This window comes from Ranitomeya imitator, chromosome 1 (genome assembly GCF_032444005.1).
Source record: "Ranitomeya imitator isolate aRanImi1 chromosome 1, aRanImi1.pri, whole genome shotgun sequence".
Taxonomy (NCBI): Eukaryota; Metazoa; Chordata; class Amphibia; order Anura; family Dendrobatidae; genus Ranitomeya; species Ranitomeya imitator.
The window spans coordinates 768840233-768860410 of NC_091282.1; the positions used below are offsets into that span (position 1 = coordinate 768840233).

At 48.9% G+C, this 20178-nt stretch overlaps 1 protein-coding gene across 1 annotated transcript in view; it reads left to right on the forward strand.

Moving 5' to 3' along the window:
- Positions 1-20178, forward strand: part of YLPM1 (YLP motif containing 1) — a 102097-nt gene that overhangs the window by 30471 nt on the left and 51448 nt on the right. Inside the window, exons 6-8 of the mRNA XM_069735736.1 lie at positions 11976-12078; positions 12176-12380; positions 12459-12554. Of these exons, the coding sequence (XP_069591837.1) occupies positions 11976-12078; positions 12176-12380; positions 12459-12554 (404 nt within the window). The remainder of the gene's footprint in view (positions 1-11975; positions 12079-12175; positions 12381-12458; positions 12555-20178) is intronic.

Below are 20178 nucleotides of genomic sequence, written 5' to 3' on the forward strand. Positions count from 1 at the left end.
GGCATCGACGATTTTTAGCCAGACCCTCACTGGCGGCTTCAGATGGTAGTTTCCTTCGGATGGCATAGAAGGTTTTGCAGGCCTTGTCCTTCAGGGTCTCTATGGTGTGTTTGAAGCTACCTGATTGGTGAATTTCTAGGCCCAGGTAGGTGAGATTTGTCAGTTTCTGTAAGGGTGCGTGTCCACTGTCCGGATTACATCCGTATTAGCTGCGGATTGAACACTGCGTACAACCGCAGTGTTCAATCCGCAGCGTCCAGATGTTACAGCTTAATGGAGGGGATTTTATGAAATCCCGTCTCCACTATGCGTGTGAACACGCACCCGGCGGCCCTGTGTTTCCGGACATGCGGCGCGTCTTTTTAGATCACAGTATGTCTGTTTACCTTGTGGCGACGCTCCGTCGCCGCAAGGTAAATCACTGGGTCCTATGTGTGGGGTGCGGAGATTCCGGATATGTGCAATGAACACATCCGGAATCACCGCACGTTCAGAAGGGGGAAGCGCTTTGGGGAGAGCGTGTTTTCCGCTTCATCCAAAGCGCCGTAAATCCAGACAGTGGACACGCACCCTAAGAGCGCAGTTGTTTAGCATGAATGGAATGTGCTGGTTCGGTCTTGGCTTTCTCTTCTGGAACACCATAATGTTGGTTTTCTTTGCATTGATCGGCAGTGGCCATGTGGAGCTGAATTTCTCCAGGATTTTCAGGTTTTCTTGGAGACCTTTCTCAGTTGGTGAAAGCAGCAGTAGGTCATCTGCATACAGCAAGAATTTCACCTGGGCATCATGGAGTGTGAGACCTGGTGCCGTGGAAGATTCTAGAGCGGTGGCCAACTCATTGATGTAAATGTTGAAGAGCGTTGGGCTTAGGGTGCAGTCCTGTCTGACTCCGGCTCTGCTGGAAATCAGCCGTTCTTCTACCGCACACGCTGCAGCCGTTTTCGGTGTTGGAGCTTTTGATGACATCGTAGGTGTTTCCTCCTATTCCGTTCTCCAGCAGTTTCAGTAACAGCCTTTCTAAAGTCCACAAAACAAGCGTACATCTTCCCGTGCTTTGTGTTGTAGACGTGGCTCTGGGGCTGTGCAGGATGTGGTCGGTAGTGCGGTGGTTTGGCATGAATCCCGCTTGACTTTTGCTGAGGACGTTATGCTCAGTGAGGAAATTAAGAATCCTTTTGTTGAAGATGCTATTGAACAGTTTCCCCAGGTTGCTGCTGACACATATTCCTTTGTAGTTGGCAGGGATTTACCTGTCCCCACTCGTGTGAATGGGTGATATGAGGCCTTGATTCCAGGTACAAGGGAAGTAGCCAGCACTCAGCGCAATATTGAACAGTTTAACCATTGCTGCCTATAACGGGCTGAACAGGAAAACTAGAGTGGACCCTCTGGACCGTGGGGAGACCTACCCCTGGGTGAGCGGACCTAGAGTAGAACCGTCCCCTATACAGGGACCGTCAGGAGCAGGCCCAGAGGTCACTTACCCACAGTGAAATTACCAAGAGGGACGGCTCCAAGAAGGAAGAAAAGAGAGACTGCTGGAGGGTAGATTCAGGCGGGAGACCCGGGTAGTCAGAGGTCTGTCTGGAGGACTGGGAAGCCGGAATGGTGGAAGGCTGAGGGAAAACAAAAGGTAAAATTAGAAACTAGAAAAGGGAATAACCGGGGACAAGAAAGGAAACCGAGGAGACAAGAACGGACGGAGAGACGTAAGCGTAGACACTAACGGAGAGAGTACACCGTACTAGGACGGAAAGGGCCAGACGCAATAGCAAGGCTATGACAATCGGGCACCAGGAAGCAGGAGAGCCTGCCTCTTATAGCAGAGGCAGGGACGGGATTGGTTACTGGGAACACTGACCTTGGTGATCCCAGGAAGAAGAAACAGGGAAGATATGCCTGCACCCTCTGGAGAACCCAGAGCGCCTGCGCAGACTTCGCATACCCCCAGGAGAGCAAGGCACCGGAAGTGACGGAGAGGCATTGACGTGCCCGGACCCGGAAGTTGAACGCCGGGAACACGCTGCAGCAGGGAAAGTAGGACTGGCGCGCTCAGACCCAGAGACAGAGCGGCTGGAGCGCACAGCGACGGTAGCAGACACCACAACAGAGGAGAGGGAGCTGACATGCCTGGGTACACCAGCAGAGGAGCGGTGACAGGGAGCAGTGGTGGCGGTAACAGTACCCCCCTCCTTACAACTCCCCCTACGTAAACTGGCAAGAAATTTGTTAAGAAAAAATCCTTTCCATGAACTTTAACAGCCAAAATATCCCTCACCTCAAAGACGTTGTCAGCGCTGACTGGTTGAGAAGAGGTACTAGATGAAGGATGGAAGCGGTTAAATACAGCAGGTTTAAGAAGAGAGACATGAAAGTTATTGGGTGTACGTAGCGAGGCAGGCAATCTCAGATTGTAAGCAACATCGTTGACTGAATGCAGAATCTCGAAAGGACCTATGAAATGTGGAGCAAGTTTGTTGGATGGAATCTTGAGTCTGATGAATCTCGAAGAAAGCCAGACCTTCTCACCAGGCAAGAAAGGAGGAGAATCTAAATGCTTTTTGTTGGCTTGTCTTTTCATTCTTAAAGATGCTTTGTCTAGCATCTCTTTGACTTCACCCAAGATCGTGGAAAACTTTAAAGCTAAAGAGTCGGCTTCTTGAACACCAGCGGCAGGAGAGACTGGTAGGGGCAAACCAGGATGCTGTCCGAATACAGCGAAGAAAGGAGTTCTCGCAGAGGCTTCACTAGAGTGGTTATTGTAGGCAAACTCCGCCCAAGGGAGCAGATTGACCCAGTCGTTATGAGCATTAGTGAAGTGTCGCAGATAGGCGGCTACGGTCTGGTTCGTTCTGCTTGACCGTTGGTTTGAGGGTGATATGTGGAAGAAAAGTCCAGAGACACCCTTAGGAGTTTGCACAGAGCTCTCCAAAAGCGGGAAGTAAATTGTACTCCTCTGTCCGACACGATGTGCAGAGGAAAGCCATGGAGTCTGAAAATGTTTGCCAACTCGTCAGCCTAGGGTAAACCGGGCAGCGAAATAAAGTGAGCCATCTTCGAGAACTTGTCCACCACAACAAGGATGACTGTACATCCGGAAGAGCTGGGTAAGTCGGTAATGAAATCCATGGCAATATGTTGCCAAGGCGCAGACTGAACTGGAAGAGGAAGCAGATTTCCAAATGGTAGTTGTCTGGGTACTTTGTTCCTGGCACAAGAGGGGCAAGATGCGACAAATTCTTTGACGTCTTGATGTAACGTAGGCCACCAGTAGTCCCGAGAGATGAGGAGGAAAGTCTTCTTGGATCCTGCGTGATCAGATAGTTTAGAAGAATGACCCCAAGATAACACCCTCCCTGTGTCACAGTCCGAGACCAGGGTCTTACCCGATGAAGGACGAATCATCTGTAAGGGAGCTACGGTTATGACTTTGGAGGGATCAGTGATGTATGCAGGCTCCTCCACAGTATCTGACGACTGAAAAGACCTAGACAGAGCGTCAGCTTTAACGTTCTTATTGCCTGGCCGAAAGCGTAGCTCAAATTTGAAACGGGCAAAAAATAGAGACCATCTGGCTTGTCGAGTGTTTAATTTTTGCGCAGTTTGCAGGTACGCAAGATTCTTATGATCAGAGAAAATTACAAATGGATGAACAGATCACTCTAGTAGATACCTCCACTCCTCCAAAACCAATTTGATGGCTAACAACTCTCGATCACCAATGGTATAGTTCCGTTCTGAAGTCGAAAAGGCTTTAGAGAAGAAGCCGCAGGGAGCCATCCGACCTTCAGGATTGTTTTGCGACAGCACAGCTCCGGCACCCGTGGAAGAGGCGTCTACCTCCAGAAAGGTTTGTTTACCTGTGGGTCATGCAAGACCGAAGCTGTGGAAAAAGACTTTTTAAGCAATACAAAGGACCTCTCAGCCTCCAGAGTCCATACCTTGGAGCAGGAACTTTTACGGGTGAGAGAAGAAAGAGTATGGATTACAGAAGAAAAATGCGGAATGAATTGCCTGTAGTAATTGGCAAATCCGGTGAACCATTGGATGGCTTTCACTCCGCAGGGTCACGGCCAGTTAACAATGGCATTCACCTTTTCGGGATCCATCTTAAGACCAGAACCCGAGATGATGTATCCAAGGAACGGCAAGGAGGTTTGCTCGAACACACATTTCTCATACTTGGCATACAGGTGATTATCTCTCAGACGTTGCAAGACTTTGCGAACACTCCTATGATGCGATGGGAGATCTGGAGAAAAAACAAGGATGTCATCCAAATAAACCAGTACACATGAGTAGAAAAGATCTCGGGAAAACATCGTTGACGAATTCTTGGAAAACCGCGGGAGCATTGCAGAGGCCGAAGGGCATAACTAAATATTCGTAATGTCCATCCCGGGTGTTAAAGGCGGTCTTCCACTAGTCACCGGAGCGAATACGGACTAAATTGTAAGCGCCTCTCAAGTCAAGCTTAGTGAAAATACGAGCACCTGGAAAACAATCAAAGAGCTCCGGAATAAGAGGCAGAAGATACCTATTCTTGACTGTGATGTAGTTCAATCCACAATAATCAATACATGGTCGTAAAGAAGAGTCCTTCTTTTTTACAAAGAAAAATCCCGCTCCAGCAGGAGAGGAAGATTTTCGTATGATTCCTTTAGCCAGATTCTCTTGTATATACTCGGACTGCCGAGAGAGGATATATTCTTCCTCTAGGTGGAGAACAACCGGGGAGGAGATAAATCGGACAATCGTAGGAACGATGTGGAGCAAGATTTTCAGCCTCTTTCTTGTTGAAGACGTCTGCATACGACCAGTAAGGAGAAGGCAAACCAACAGGTACACAAGTGGATTGAGGAGAGAACACTGGACATAAAGACCGAAGACATTGATCATGGCAAGTAGGTCCCCACCGTAGCACATCTCCTGAATGCCAATTAAGAGTAGGCTCATGAACTCGAAGCCAAGGAAGACCGAACAAAAAGGCGTGAGATTTGGCAGAACATAAAAAGCGATTTTTTTTTTTTTTTTTTTTTTTTTTTTTTTTTTTTTTTCATGATGAAGAGCCCCGATTTGTAATTCCACCTTTTCAGTAACTAAAGAAATTGCTTCTTGTAAAGGTCTTCCATCCACCGATGCAATAAGGCGAGGGGAGTCCAAAGAGAAAACTGGAATGCGAAGCCTCCGTCAAGACTGATAAAATTACCTGCCGTGCCTGAATCCACATACGCGACCTCTGAGGAACGACCCTGGTTGGAAACAAGTAAAACAGAGTCAAAGGTTGAGATGAATCAAGGTCACCTAGGGAGGCCTCTCTTACCTGTCCTAGGCGGAGGAGTTTTCCGGTCTGTCTGGGCAACTGCGAAGCAAGTGGGCAGCACTACCGCAATAAAAGCAGAGACCCTGAGTACGCCTCTCTTTTCGGCGCTGCTCTGCCATCCTTACTCGATCTACTTCCATGGGTTCAGGTGTAGGAGAGGTAGAAGAAGTAGTAACGGGGACACGAGGACTACTGGACTGACGGAAAGTAGATGTATAAGAATTAGGTTTCCTCTACCAAGCAGACTCACGAGATCGCTCTTGAAAGCGGAGGTCTATCCGAGTAGCGAGGGAGATAAGATCCTCCAGAGTAGTTGGAGTGTCACATCCAGCAAGCTTGTCCTTGATCCGGCTAGACAGGCCCCGCCAGAAAGCGCCTACAAGAGCCTCATTGTTCCACCCAAGCTCCGAAGCCAAAGTATGGAAACGGATGGCATATTGTCCGACAGATAAGGATCCCTGACGTAAATTAAAGAGGGACTCAGTTGTAGAAGCTAAAAGTCCGGGCTCATTAAAAACCTTACGAAAGGTCTCAAGAAAATCCTCTAAGTGGGAGGCTACGGGATCATCACACTCCCACAAGGAATTAATCCAAGCTAAAGCCTCCCTCTGCAAATGAGACACAATAAACGCCACTCTGGCTCGATCCGAGGGGTACTGCTGGGGCAGAAGCTCGAAATGGAGAAGACATTGGTTCAGAAACCCTCTGCAGAGCTTGGGATCGCCACTGTACCTGGGAGGTTTACCCAAACGAGGAGGAGGATGAGGTGGACGAAGGACTGGAGTCAAGAGGGGATGCTTGCGCAGAAGCAGCAGGAGCGGACTGTAAATTAAACAGGTGATCATCAATAGACTCCACATAACTCAGCATGCGGGTCTGAGTATCTCGCTGCTGCGTGAGCTCCTGTTGGAGGCTAGCCAGCTGGGCGGCATTCACAGGGTCAGCAGCTTTAGAGCGGTCAAGCGTGACTCCATAGCCTTCATAAAGGCCATTATGCGCTGCTGGTTATCACGCAAATGGGCCAACTCCTTCTGGGCCGAAAAGGGGGTACTTGCGGGGTCCATGGCCTGATTGTACTATAACGGGCAGAACAGGAAAACTAGAATGGACCCTCTGGACCGTGGGGAGACCTACCCCTGGGCGAGCGGACCTAGAGTAGAACTGACCCCTATACAGGGACCGTCAGGAGCAGGCCCAGAGGTCACTTACCCACGGTGAAATTACCAAGAGGGACGGCTCCAAGAAGGAAGAAAAGAGAGACTGCTGGAGGGTAGATTCAGGCGGGAGACCCGGGTAGTCAGAGGTCTGTCTGGAGGACTGGGATGCCGGAATGGTGGAAGGCTGAGGGAAAACAAAAGGTAAACGGAGAGGCATTGATGCGCCCAGACCCGGAAGTAGAACGGCGGGAATGCACTGCAGCAGGGAAAGGACCGGCGCGCTCAGAACCACAGACAGAGCAGCTGGAGCGCGCAGCAACGGGAGGTGACACCACGACAGAGGAGAGGGAGCGGATGTGCCCGGGTCCAGCAGCAGAGGAGCGGTGACGCGGAGCAGTGGTGGCGGTAACACTGCCTGTATTTCCGGTGGGCTGTATTTCAGCATTTCTGGTGGGATTCCATCCGGGCCACTGGCTTTTCTACACCTTATGGAAGAAAGAGATTCTCTCTGTAATTTCCTGTATTGGATTGGTGTTTCCAGTGGGTTTTGGAAATGTCTTTTTCTTACATAGCTTTTAGTTTTTCCGTTATGTTTTTCTGTTCTTGGTTTGGTTCTTCCTTCGGGATGTCTTTGTAGAGGTCTCTGAAGTACTGAAGCCAGATATTGCCATTTTGCATATGGATGATGTTTTTTTGTGTCCGTGTGGTTCCATAGTTCCCAGAAGGAGTTGTCCTGGAGGGCGTCTTGGAGTTGGTTAAGTTTGGTGGAGATGTAACTCTGTTTCTTCGTCTTGAGGATGGTTTTGTATTGCCTATGTATGGTGTCGTAGGCATCCCTCAGACCCAGATGGTTGGGGTCTCTGTGTTTCTTGTTTGAAGCTGTTCTCAGGGTCTTCCTTATAGCTTTACATTCTCTGTCGAACCAACACCATTGGTCTGTTTTTCTTTTGGCCTTTTATTGTTGACTTTTTTAAGGTCAGACAGTTCGGCCATGGTGTAGACTATATCGTTGAGGTCTTTTGTAGCTTGGTTCACTCCTTCTGGGTTAGGCTTGTTGGAGCTAGGGTTGAGCGACCTTGACTTTTTTAGGGTCGAGCCGGGTTTCGCGAAACCCGACTATCTCAAAAGTCGAGTGAAATCGGCCGATTATGGCGAAAAGTCGAGGATCGACCGAAACACTCTTTCTTTCTTTTGAAAATGAACGATCCGTTTCGCTCAACCCTAGTTGGAGCATCTCCTGTGTTCTGGGTCTGCTGGGAGCCTCTTGATATTTTATTGCCGACGTCTTGGACCAATATGTATGTGTGTATATATATATATATATATATATATATATATATATATATATATATATATATATATATATATATATATATATATATATATATATATATATATATATATATATATATATATATATATATATATGTGTGTGTGTATATATATATCTATATCTATCTCTCTATATATGTATATATATATATCTATATCTATCTCTCTATATATGTATATATATGTATCTCTCTATGTATCTCTCTGTTCTATATCTCCATATATAATATATATTATAGATATGGATAGAGAGAGAGGTATGTAGATAGAGCTATATCTCTATCTATATATCCGTATGTACTTGAGTATAAGCCGACCCCCCCCATTCCCCCCCCCCCCCTAATTTTGCAACAAAATCTGGGAAAACTTAAGTCATTAAGTATAAGCCTAGGGTAGAAAATGCAGCAGCTACCGGTAAATGTCAAAAATAAAAATAGATACCAATAAAAGTAAAATTAATTGAGACATCAGTAGGTTGTGCTTTTGAATATCCATATTGAATCAGGCGCCCCATACAGTTATATGAAAAAGTTTGGGCACCCCTATTAATCTTAAGCTTAATGTTTTATAAAAATTGTTTTTTTTTGCAACAGCTATTTGTTTCATATATCTAATAACTGTTGGACACAGTAATGTTTCTGCCTTGAAATTAGGTTTATTGTACTAACAGAAAATGTGCATTCTGCATTCAAACAAAATTTGACAGGTGCATAAGTATGGGCACCCTTATCATTTTCTGGTTTTAAATACTCCTACCTACTTTTTACTGACTTACTAAAGCACTTTTTTTTGTTTTCTAACCTCATTGAGCATTGAAATTCATAGCCAGGTGTATGCAATCATGAGAAAAGCTACTTAAAGTGGCCACTTGCAAGTTGTTCTCCTGTTTGAATCTCCTCTGATGAGTGGCATCATGGGCTCCTCAAAACAACTGTCTAATGATCTGAAAACAAAGATTATTCAACATAGTTGTTCAGGGGAAGGATTCGAAAAGCTGTCTCAGAGATTTAACCTGTCAATTTCCACTGTGAGGAACATAGTAAGGAAATGGAAGAACACAGGTACAGTTCTTGTTAAGGCCAGAAGTGGCAGGCCAAGAAAAACATCAGAAAGGCAGAGAAGAAGAATGGTGAGATCAGTCAAGGACAATCCTCAGACCACCTCCAGAGAGCTGCAGCATCAACTTGCTGCAGATGGTGTCACTGTGCATCGGTCAACTATACAATGCACTTTGCAAGGAGAAGCTGTATGGGAGAGTGATGCGAAAGAAGCCGTTTCTGCAAGCATGCCACAAACAGTCGGCTGAGGTACTATGCAAAAGCACATTTGGAGAAGCCAATTTCTTTTTGGAAAAAGGTCCTATGGACTGATGAAACCAAGATTGAGTTGTTTGGTCATACAAAAAGGCGTTCTGCAAGGCGGCCAAAAAAACACAGCATTCCAAGAAAAACACTTGCTACCCACAGTAAAATTTGGTGGAGGTTCCATCTTGCTTTGGGGCTGTGTGGCCAATGCCGGCATCGGGAATCTTGTTAAAGTTGAGGGACGCATGGATTCCTCTCAGTATCAGCAGATTCTTGACAATAATGTTCATGAATCAGTGACATAGTTGAAGTTACGCAGGGGATGGATCTTTCAGCAAGACAATGATCCAAAACACCGCTCCAAATCTACTCAGGCATTCATGCAGAGGAACAATTACACTGTTCTGGAATTGCCATCCCAGTCCCCAGACCTGAATATCATTGAACATCTGTGGGATCATTTGAAGAGGGCTGTCCATGCTCGGCGACCATCAAACTTAACTGAACTGGAATTGTTTTGTAAAGAGGAATGGTCAAAAATACCTTCATCCAGGATCCAGGAGCTCATTAAAAGCTACAGGAAACGACTAGAGGCTGTTATTTTTGCAAAAGGATGATCTACTAAATATTAATGTCACTTTTCTAGTGGGGTGCCCATACTTATGCACCTGTCAAATTTTATTTGAATGCAGATTGCACATTTTCTGTTAGTACAATAAACCTCATTTCAAGGCAGAAACATTACTGTGTCCAACAGTTATTAGATGTATGAAACTGAAATAGCTGTTGCAAAAAACAAACAAACAATTTTTATAAAACATTAAGCTTAAGATTAATAGGGGTGCCCAAACTTTTTCATATAACTGTATAATGGTCCATACAGTTCATGATGGGCCCGATAAGATGCTCCATATTAAAATATGCCCCATATAATGCTGCACAAATGCAGATTATGGCCCCATAAGATGCTCCATATGGATATTTGGCCCATATAATGCTGCACAAATGCTGATTATGGCCCCATAAGGTGCTCCATATAACTGTCACATATAATGCTCCATAAAGTTCATTATGGCCCCATAGATGCTCCATATAACAATGTGCCACATGTAATGCTCCATACAGTTCATTATGGCCACATAGATGCTCCATATAACTGTGCCACATATAATGCTCCATACAGTGGCCTCCCCTCTAACACTCTCGCACCCCTCCAATCTATTCTAAATTCTGCTGCTTGACTAATTTACCTGTCCCCCCCGCTATTCCCTGGCCTATCCCCTCTGTCAATCCCTTCACTGGCTCCCCATTACCCAGAGATTCCAGTACAAAAGCCTAACCATGACATACAAAGCCATCCACAACCCGTCTCCTCCATACATCTGTGACCTCGTCTCCCGATACTTTCCTGCATGCAACCTCTGATCCTCACAAGACCTCCTTCTCTACTTCCCTCTTATCTCCTCTACCCACAATCGCATACAAGATTTCTCTCGCGCATCACCCCTACTCTGGAACTCTCTACCACAACATATCAGACTCTCGCCTACCATCGAAACCTTCAAAAAGAACCTGAAGACCTACCTCTTCCGGCAAGCCTACAACCTGCAGTAACCACCGATTGACCAAACCACTGCACGACCAGCTCTATCCTCACTTACTGTATCCTCACCCATCCCTTGTAGATTGTGAGCCCTCGCGGGCAGGGTCGTCTCTCCTCCTGTACCAGTTGTGACTTGTATTGTTCAAGATTATTGTACTTGTTTTTATTATGTATACCCCTCCTCACATGTAAAGCGCCATGGAATAAATAGCACTATAATAATAAATAATACAGTTCATTATGGCCCCATAAGATGCTCCATATAACAATGTGCCACATATAATGCTTCATACAGTTCATTATGGCCCCATAAGATGCTCCATATAACTGTCACATATAATGCTGCATGCAGTTCATTATGGCCCCATAGATGCTCCATATAACAATGTGCCACATATAATGCTGCTGCAATAAAAAAAAGACATACCCCTCGTCGCTGCCCGCTGCTCCTCAGCGTCCTGTCTCTCCGCAGTGAATATTCAGGCAGAGAGCGGTGCGCACACTAATACGTCATCGCGCCCTCTGACCTGAACAGTCACTGCAGAGGACACAGAAGACGGGGGGGCCTGTGGAACGAGGAAAGGTGAATATGAAATACCTGTTCCCGGTGCGGTCCCTGGCAGCTTCTCCCGGACAGATGGTCTCAGGCAGCTTCTAACTCTGTTCAGCGGTCACATGGTACCGCTCATTACAGGAATGAATATGCGGCTCCACCCCTATGGGAGTGGAGTGGAGTCCATATTCATCACTTTAATGAGCGGTACCACGTGATCGCTGAACAGGGGAAGAAGCTGTTGGAGACCATGGGACATGCAGGGACCGCGTCAGGAGCAGGTGACAGTCGTCGCTCCCCCACGACCATGACTCGAGTATAAGCCGAGAGGGGCACTTTCAGCTCATTTTTTGGGGGCTGAAAATCTCGGCTTATACTCAAGCATATACGGAGATAAATATATTCTATTATAAAATGTTTGTTTTCACGAATATTTGAGCCCATGGATCCATTATATGTCCATTTTGCAAGCCGCTTAGGGAAGCCATACGGATGACACACGGATAATGTTTGGAGAACAAATTGCATCCTCGCATTGCGTACGGATCACTGTTCAGGAAATTTTCTGCATATCTCAGCCGTAAAAAAACGGACCATATTTTGATATATTAGGTGTGACGCCGACCTTACAGTTTTCCTTCACTAGCCGAGTGCTGGAGAGATTTAGGGTGAAGTCCTAATAATCTGTTGTCCTCATACGCAGGGAACAGAAGGAACAACTGGATAATCTGAAGAATTTTTTCAGCACCTCCAATCCATCTGATGCCCTGAACCCTGTCCCAGCTCCTCAGCCAGAGGAGTTACAGGTGAGCGGGCACTGTGCAGATACTGCCAAGGGTTAATCCATTCACTGGCCCTAATCTGATGTAGAGGTATAATGTTGTTCATGTGCTTTGCATTCAGATGCCTTCAGTCTCTTTGGATAAAGTGGAGGGGGCTGCTGCCTCCACTCAGGATTCATCTGTGAGAGAGGCTGCAGAGCACTGGGATGAAGACTCTTTCAGTGGATTGTGGGATGAAGAAAGACAAGCTGGTCAGTCTGCTAACCTTCCTGTTGGGTCCAAACTGCCTGGAATTCAGCAGACTGTAGACTACGCACATGGTAGAGGTGAGTGCTCCCCGTCCTTTACAGTCTGTCACATCAGGTCCTCATGCTATTCGGTTTATGCTCTTCTCTCTGTCCTAGACCTCACGGTGGGTAAAGTGGAACAGATGCCGTATGGGGAGAGAGTGGTATTGCCTGAGCCTGTCCTGGAGAGAGGGAGTTCTTCATTTCCTACAGGTATGAGGCCTACAGTGTTGGTCAGTGCCATATGTCTGGTACTTACCGTGGCCAGCGGATGTCCCATAGGGTGGTTTCCAGTCCTGTTCTTTACCTGTTGTTCTTCTTGTCGTTAGCGCTTTAGTTTCATTATTAGATTGTCCACTGCCGGTGAATTCCTTTATGTACAGCTCTAGCAAAAATTAAGAGACCACTTTAAAAATTTTCAGTTTCTCTGATTTTTCTCTTTATAGGTATATTTTTGCGTAAAATGTTCATTGTTGTTTCATTCTTTAAAGTACTAACAACATGTCTCTGCAATTCAAAGCTAAACATTTTGTATTTTACTCTGTCGCCTCATTGGGGGGACACAAGACCATGGGTGTTATGCTGCTGTCCACTAGGAGGCGACACTATGCATAATCTGAAAAAGATTAACCGTGGCTCCTCCTCTGCAGTATACACCCCTGGACGGCGTCGGCCTTCTCCAGTTTTTGCTTAGTGTCGCATAGGAGGCACACCTGAGATTTTTTACTCCGTTTTTTCCCCGACGGATTACAGATGAAGAAAAGTGGGTCTCCTGTGAGACTCCCGGCATGGCTCCATCCTCGGCCCCCTATTACGGGATGCCCGGTTGAAGTCGAGATGGCTTTTTCCCCATATCGCTCCTTCCCCAGTCCCTCGGGTGCTGGTTCGAAGTTGAGACCCCCCCCTCCGCCAATTCCTTTTGGTTTCTGGGTTGAGGTCGAGGCGAGGATGAAGCCCCCTGAAGGTCATAGCAGCACCCTCCCTAATCCCTCTCTGGGGGCATTAGGTTGAGACGCCTCAGGTAGGGCCTGTACAGGCAGCACTCTGCAGCTCCCAGCAATGGGCCAGCACACTGCGCCTGCATCCAGGGACCCCAGCCCAGCTGCGGGCTCCTGTCGGGGCCGGGGGGAGTGCAGGCAGGCATGGCACAATAGAGACACGGGGCTCCCTGTGCCCCTGTCTCTGCGGCAGCACCAGCTCTATACTGCCTCAGAGGGACCCCTTACAGGGCCCCCCTTCCGCTTAAAGCCCCACTGCCATCCTGCCTTTAAATCCGGGGGAAGGGGGGGGGGGGGTTCGGGGGTGTCCGGTTCAGGCCCTAGAGGCCCTGTTTTCTTGTAACATTGCTAATAACTATTGGGTATCAAGGTTTATTAAAGCGTCTAGTAGAGCCAGACCCATACACAAGAATAGGTCGGTGCCTTGGGATCTCAATTTAGTCCTTTCAGCCTTGACTGAGGAACCGTTTGAGCCCTTACATTCAGCCTCAGTTAAGTTATTATCCCTCAAAACAGCATTTTTAGTAGCAATAACATCTGCCCGTAGGATAGGGGACATACAGGCGCTCTCTAGACTTTCCGCTTATACAGAGTTTCTACACGATAGAGTAGTCCTCAAACCGGACCTGGCCTATTTGCCAAAAGTGGCATCACATTTTCACAGATCACAGGAGATAGTTTTACCGTCATTTCTCCCTAATCCTTCTAATTCTAAGGAAGAGCTACTCCATACATTGATGTCAGGAGATGCCTGTTAGAATAGATCGCAGTCACTGATGCTTGGAAGAGAGAATGCATTATTTTTGTCCTTCCAAGGTCCTAGGAAAGGGCTTACAGTATCAAAGTACACACTAGCGAAGTGGATTAGGGAGGCTATCTCTCTAGCTTATACTGTAGGTGGAGGTCCGGCTCAGCAGAATCTCAGGTCACATTCCACCCGGGCCATGGCTACATCCTGGGCGGAAAGATCTGGAGTATCAATCGACCAGATATGTAAGGCAGCTACGTGGTCGTCCCCTTCCACCTTTTTCAAGCACCATCGGTTGGACTTGGGGTTCTCCTCTGATCTCACCTTCGGGTTAAGGGTGCTACAAGCTATAGTCCCTCCCTAAGGTAGTTTACATCTCTGTAATTCCCTCGTAGTGCTGTCATTGGATTCCGAATAAAGCATTAAGCTACTTGCTGGTATCGGCATTTTTCGGAGGCCCATGACAGCACCCTTAGTTCCCTCCCTATTCACGTGGGGGTTGCATTTCCTATAATGTATATAGTAGGATATATAGATCTCACGTGTGGTATCTAGTTACAATGCAATGGATTATTTTTGTATATAATGTATATTTGTGTGCCACTAACCGCGGTAGTCCTCTCGGGCTCTGAAATACAACTGATGCATGGGAGAGGTGCCGCCCTTTTGTATCTGTAGGCATCCTGTTCCTGAAGGGCGGAACCCCTCTCTCGTAGTGCTGTCATGGGCCTCTGAAAAATGACGCTACCAGTAAGTAGCTTAATGCTTTTTACACAGCTTTGCCGCCTTTTTCCTCAGCTCTCCGCCCTTTTCTCCCCCTGCCTCTACTCCTCGGCGGCCATTTCTACTGCAGCGAGGATTAACCCTGCATCTCCCGGTCAGCAGGACCAGGCCAGCCAGTCTTCGGGGGGCACAGGACTGTGGTTCTTTGGCGCAGGACCTAGGGGCAAGCTGGTGGGGTAAGATCACAGCTGAGTTGTTTAACTCGACTGTGAATCTATTTCCTATTAGGCTCCCCTATAGGTTCCTCTACCCCTGTAAGGTCCTCTGCATAGCCAGCCCTTTTGCACTCTGTGCACTATGCTGGGCTCAAGGTCCAAAAGAACCAGGCAGGACTGCTATTATGCATTCTGCACAGCCTGCGGGACCGCTCTCCCCATTTGCAGCACGTACCCGCACTGCCAGGACTGCACTCAGACTGTGTCAGAGCCCCAAGAAGCCCCTGCCAATGCTTCGGTGTCTAATGCCACGCCGGAATGGGTCACTCAGATGTCGCAATCTATGACGCAGTCTATAGATAACCTAACCTCCACATTGCTTCAGGCTCTGCCTCGGCTATGACCGTTACCCAGCGAAGGGAGAGCTTGACTCGGGGACAGGAAGACCCAGGCACATCCACGTCTAGGTCAGGACGCAAGCGGACCCATAGGTCAAGTCCATCTGAGTCATCCCATAGCACACGGTCATCCCCTTCTAGGGAGAGACACCGTAGTTCCAGGTCATCTAGACCGTCCCCTTCCAGGGGCAGACAATGCAGATCTCCGCAATCCCTGACCAGAGAAGGCCTCTGCCCCAGCTCATCCAGCAGGGGACGCCTCAGTGATACACAGGGTTCGGAAGGCATCTGTGACTCCGACTGAGACAAGGAAACGGAGGGTTCCCTGATCCCAATCCCCCCTAGCAATACAGCGCTAGTTGAGGACATCCATCGGGTGCTGGACATTTCTGATCCGCCACCAGAGGCCCCAGAACACAAGATTTCCTCTGAAGGACCTCTGAAGCCGCCTAAGGTTTCTCTAACCACCCAGAGTTTTAAGGCAATTGAGAAAAAATTTGCTAATCGCAAATATCTGGAGGCGAGGTACCCCTTCCCGCTGAAGGATACCAAGGAATTGACAGACCCACCTGAAGTGGATCCCCCAGTCTCTAGACTAGCAGCACAGACCCTCCTTTCACTGCCAGATAGCTCAACCCTCAGTGATGCAGCAGACCGGCAGGTAGAAAGCATGGCTCGTTCAATTTTCGAGGCCGCAGGGGCATCCCTGGCTCCCACGCTCGCTTGTTTGGGCTGCCAGGGCCATTCTGGCCTGGACCAAAAATTTACAAGCTGGCCTCCAAGCATCCGCTCCTGAGCTGTCGGACCAAGCCGTTCAAATAGCAGTCATAGCAGATTACATGCTTCATGCAGCTCTGGATTCAGCAAGGGGCGTAGCGGGGATAGCATCAAACGCCATCACAATTCGGCGTATCCTCTGGCTGCGGGAATGGAAAGCGGACGCAGCCTCAAAGAAGTCCCTCACGCACCTCCCCTACCTCAGTGGGTGACTTTTCGATGAACAGTTGGACATGATATCCAACACCACCGGGGGTAAGAGTACCTCTCTTCCCCAACTGAAACCTAAACACACTTACAAGAAGCGTAACCAAACTCAATTCCGATCCTTTCGGAATTCTTTGGGCTGCTCCGTCTCGCGTCGAGCACAAAAATCGTAAGCGTTCCCCACGCAGGGACAACTCACGTTCGACGCAAAGGTCGGACAAAACCTGGCAGTCAAAAGCAGCCCAGTCTAAGCCCAGAGGAGGAAAATCTCAGACTTTCTCCTAATCATGACTCACGGACTCCGGAAGACACCACACCCATAGGCGGCCGACTTTTGCTCTTTCATCAAGTCTGGCTACCTATTACAGAAGACAGGTGGGTCAGGGAACTAGTCTTCCGGATACAAGATAGATTTCACCTCCAACCCACCGGACCGGTTCTTCCTCTCTGTCCCCCCGAAACCACCAGCCAAGGCTCGTGCCTTCCGACAAGTGGTCTCCTCCCTTTTTCAAGCTGGAGTCATAGTACCGGTTCCCACGGCCGAGTGCTTCCGAGGGTTCTACTCCAATCTTTTCGTAGTCCCCAAGAAAGGAGGCAGCGTGCGGCCCATACTGGACCTAAAACAACTCAACAAATATGTACGGGTCCATCATTGCGTTCATGGAAAAGGGAGAATATCTCGCCTCCATAGACGCATACCTGCATATACTGATTCCACCTGCCCATCAGAGATTTTTCAGGTTCGCAATCGACCAGGACCACTACCAGTTTGTGGCTCTCCCGTTCGGACTCGCCACGACTCCCAGAGTGTTTACCAAAGTCATGGCAGCCATCATGGATGTCCTGCACTCCAGAGGCATATTAGTCGTTTCATACTTGGACGATCTACTCATCAAGGCTCCCACCTTCAAGGACTGCGAGCTCAGCGTCTCAATCACAATCGACACTCTTTGAGTCGCATGGGCTGGTTAGTCAACCTACAAAGTCATCTCCAACCCCGAGTCAGTCTCTGACCTTCCTGGGAATGCTATTCAACACCTCCAGGGGTCTATTGCTCCTTTCCCATGGACAAGGCACTGGCTCTCCGCCTAGGAGTTCGCACCATCCTCCGCAAAACCCCTCGATCTCTCCAGTTGGCCATGAGCGTCCTCGGCAGGATGGGGGCAGCAATAGAAGCTGTCCCATTTGGCCAGTTTCGCCTCAGGCCTATCCAACTAGCCATCCTCAAGTCCTGGGACAAGAACCCTTTCTCTCTTGACAGGGAGTTCTGGCGAACGTCGTCAACCAAGAGGTCCCTGCACTGGTGGCTCAAGCCAACCTCTCTAGCAAAGGGGAAATCCTTTCTCACGGGTCAATGGAAGGTTCTGACCACCGATGCGAGCCTGACTCGTTGGGGTGCAGTGCACCTACACCACAGGGCACAGGGCAACTGGTCCCAGTGGAAGCGACCATGCCCATCAACATCTTGGAAATTCATGCCATCCTCCTGGCATTGAGAGCCTTCCATCACTTACTGGCAGCCTCTCACATCAGAACACAGTCGGACAATGCCACTGCTGTGGCACATGTGAATCACCAAGGGGGGACCCGCAGTACCCAGGCGATGCGAGAAGTGTCACATATCCTCCACTGGGCGGAGGGCACAGGGTCGGTTCTCTCGGTGGTCCACATTCCAGGTGTGGACAACTGGGAAGCAGATTTCCTCAGCCGACAAGGAATAGACTCGGGAGAGTGGTCTCTCCATCCCAAAATTTTTCGCCAGATCTGCCATCGCTGGGGGACCCCGGATGCGGACCTAATGGCATCCCACTTCAATGCCAAGGTCTCCAACTTCATGGCCAGAACACACGATCCACGGTCGCTCGGAGCAGACACTCTGGTTCAGGACTGGACCCAGTTCCAGCTTCTGTACGTTTTTTCCACCTCTCCCCCTGATATCCAGGGTGGTGAGGAAGATCAAAAATAGGGAGTTCCAACCATCCTAATCGCACCGGACTGGCCCAGACGTACATAGTACGCCGACATCGTACAACTTACAGCAGACGCCCCCTGGTGTCTCCCTGACCGCCTCGATCTTATATCACAAGGCCCGTTCTACCACCAGAACTCAAGGGCTCTCAATTTGACTGTGTGGCCCTTGAGACCTGGGTTCTAACCCAGGCAGGGCTCTCGCCGGACGTCATTGGAACCATGATCAGGGCATGGAAGCCAGCCTCTGCCAAGATTTATTACCGCACCTCGAAAGCCTTCTTTACCTGGTGCGAATCTCGTGGCCAGACCCATCTCCCTTATTCCCTCCCCAAAGTACTTGGTTTTCTCCAATCGGGTCTGGAGGCCAGGCTGTCCCTGGGCTCGCTTAAGAGCCAGGTGTCAGCCCTCTTAGTGCTTTTTCAAAGGCACATTGCTACCAAGCTGCAAATAAGGACTTTTCTTCAGGGGGTCTCCCAATTGGTTCCCCCTACAGACGACCACTAGAAACATGGGACCTCAACCTGGTCCTGACAGCATTGCAGGCACCACCCTTCGAACCCCTTAAGGAGGTCCTGCTCCACTTTCTCTCCCAGAAGGTTGTTTTTCCTGGTGGCAATCACCTCGCTACGCAGGGTGTCTGAACTGACAGTACTCTCCTGCAGATGGCCCTACCTGGCCTTTCACCAGTACAAGGTAGTTCTCTGTAAGGTCCCATCCTTCCATCCAAAGGTTGTGTCCAGCTTCCACCTCAATGAGGACATTTCACTGCCATCTTTGTCCGGTTCATAGAGTGGAGAAGGCTCTGCATACGCTTGACCTTGTCAGGGCATTGCGTATATATGCGTCTAGCACTGCGTCCTTCCGGAGGTCTGATTCTCTTTTCCTTCTTCCGGAAGGCGGCCGCAAGGGTCGGCCAGCTTCCAAAGCTACCCTTGCCAGGTGGATCAAATCCACCATTCAAGACGCTTACCGCCTTAAGAATTCTCTTTTTTACCCTTCGCCACGACAGCACCCACAATGAGAGAGGGACCCGCCCATAGGAACAGGAAACCTACAGAGATAAAAAGGGCGGTCCCCCTCTCCTCCTCAGTTGGTTTCCTGTTCCTATCGGAAATCCCTGGATAACCTACAGGACGAGGTGGTTGGAGCACCTCCATCATACCTGACCCATGCACCCGCCTGTTCAGTCTCCTGGTGAGCGGCAGGGGCTGCGGCGTAAGCAGCAGCGTCGCGGGAGCCACTGTATCCAGCCTCCCCCCTCGTCTGGTTACGTTCCAGGCGCTAAGCCCGGCCTATGGTGAGGAGGATGCAGGAGCGGCGCTTCTAAGGGCCGGCGGCAGCAGCGTCTCCGGGTAAGTGCGCTCTGTCCTGCTTGAACCGGAAGTAGTGAAAGCGCGGCCTGGAGCGCGGCAATCACCGCCCATTCAAAAATGGAGCCGGGACACAGAGCGATTGTGCTCGGAATGTCGTCCCCAACGCGTGAGGAGCATCTACCAGCGGTGGAGCAGGTGAGCGCTGGCAAAGACAGCAGCGCTAAAGCCTCAAAGTCCACAGCAGCAAAGAGTGGTCGCTCTGTTATTGAGTCTGACACTCATGTTAGAAGGAGTAGAGAGTCAGATCTACTTAGAAGCCGCACAGCGTCTCCTCCTCCAAGACCGGTACAATGATTGCTTCACTGGGTGAGTGTATTTAATCCTCTACCTATAAGCTGATCCCTTCCTTCTTTACCCTCTCCCCATAGGCTAAAAGGACCAGTAAAACGAAACATAAGGAGTGTGCCCTGTGTATACAACCCTTGCC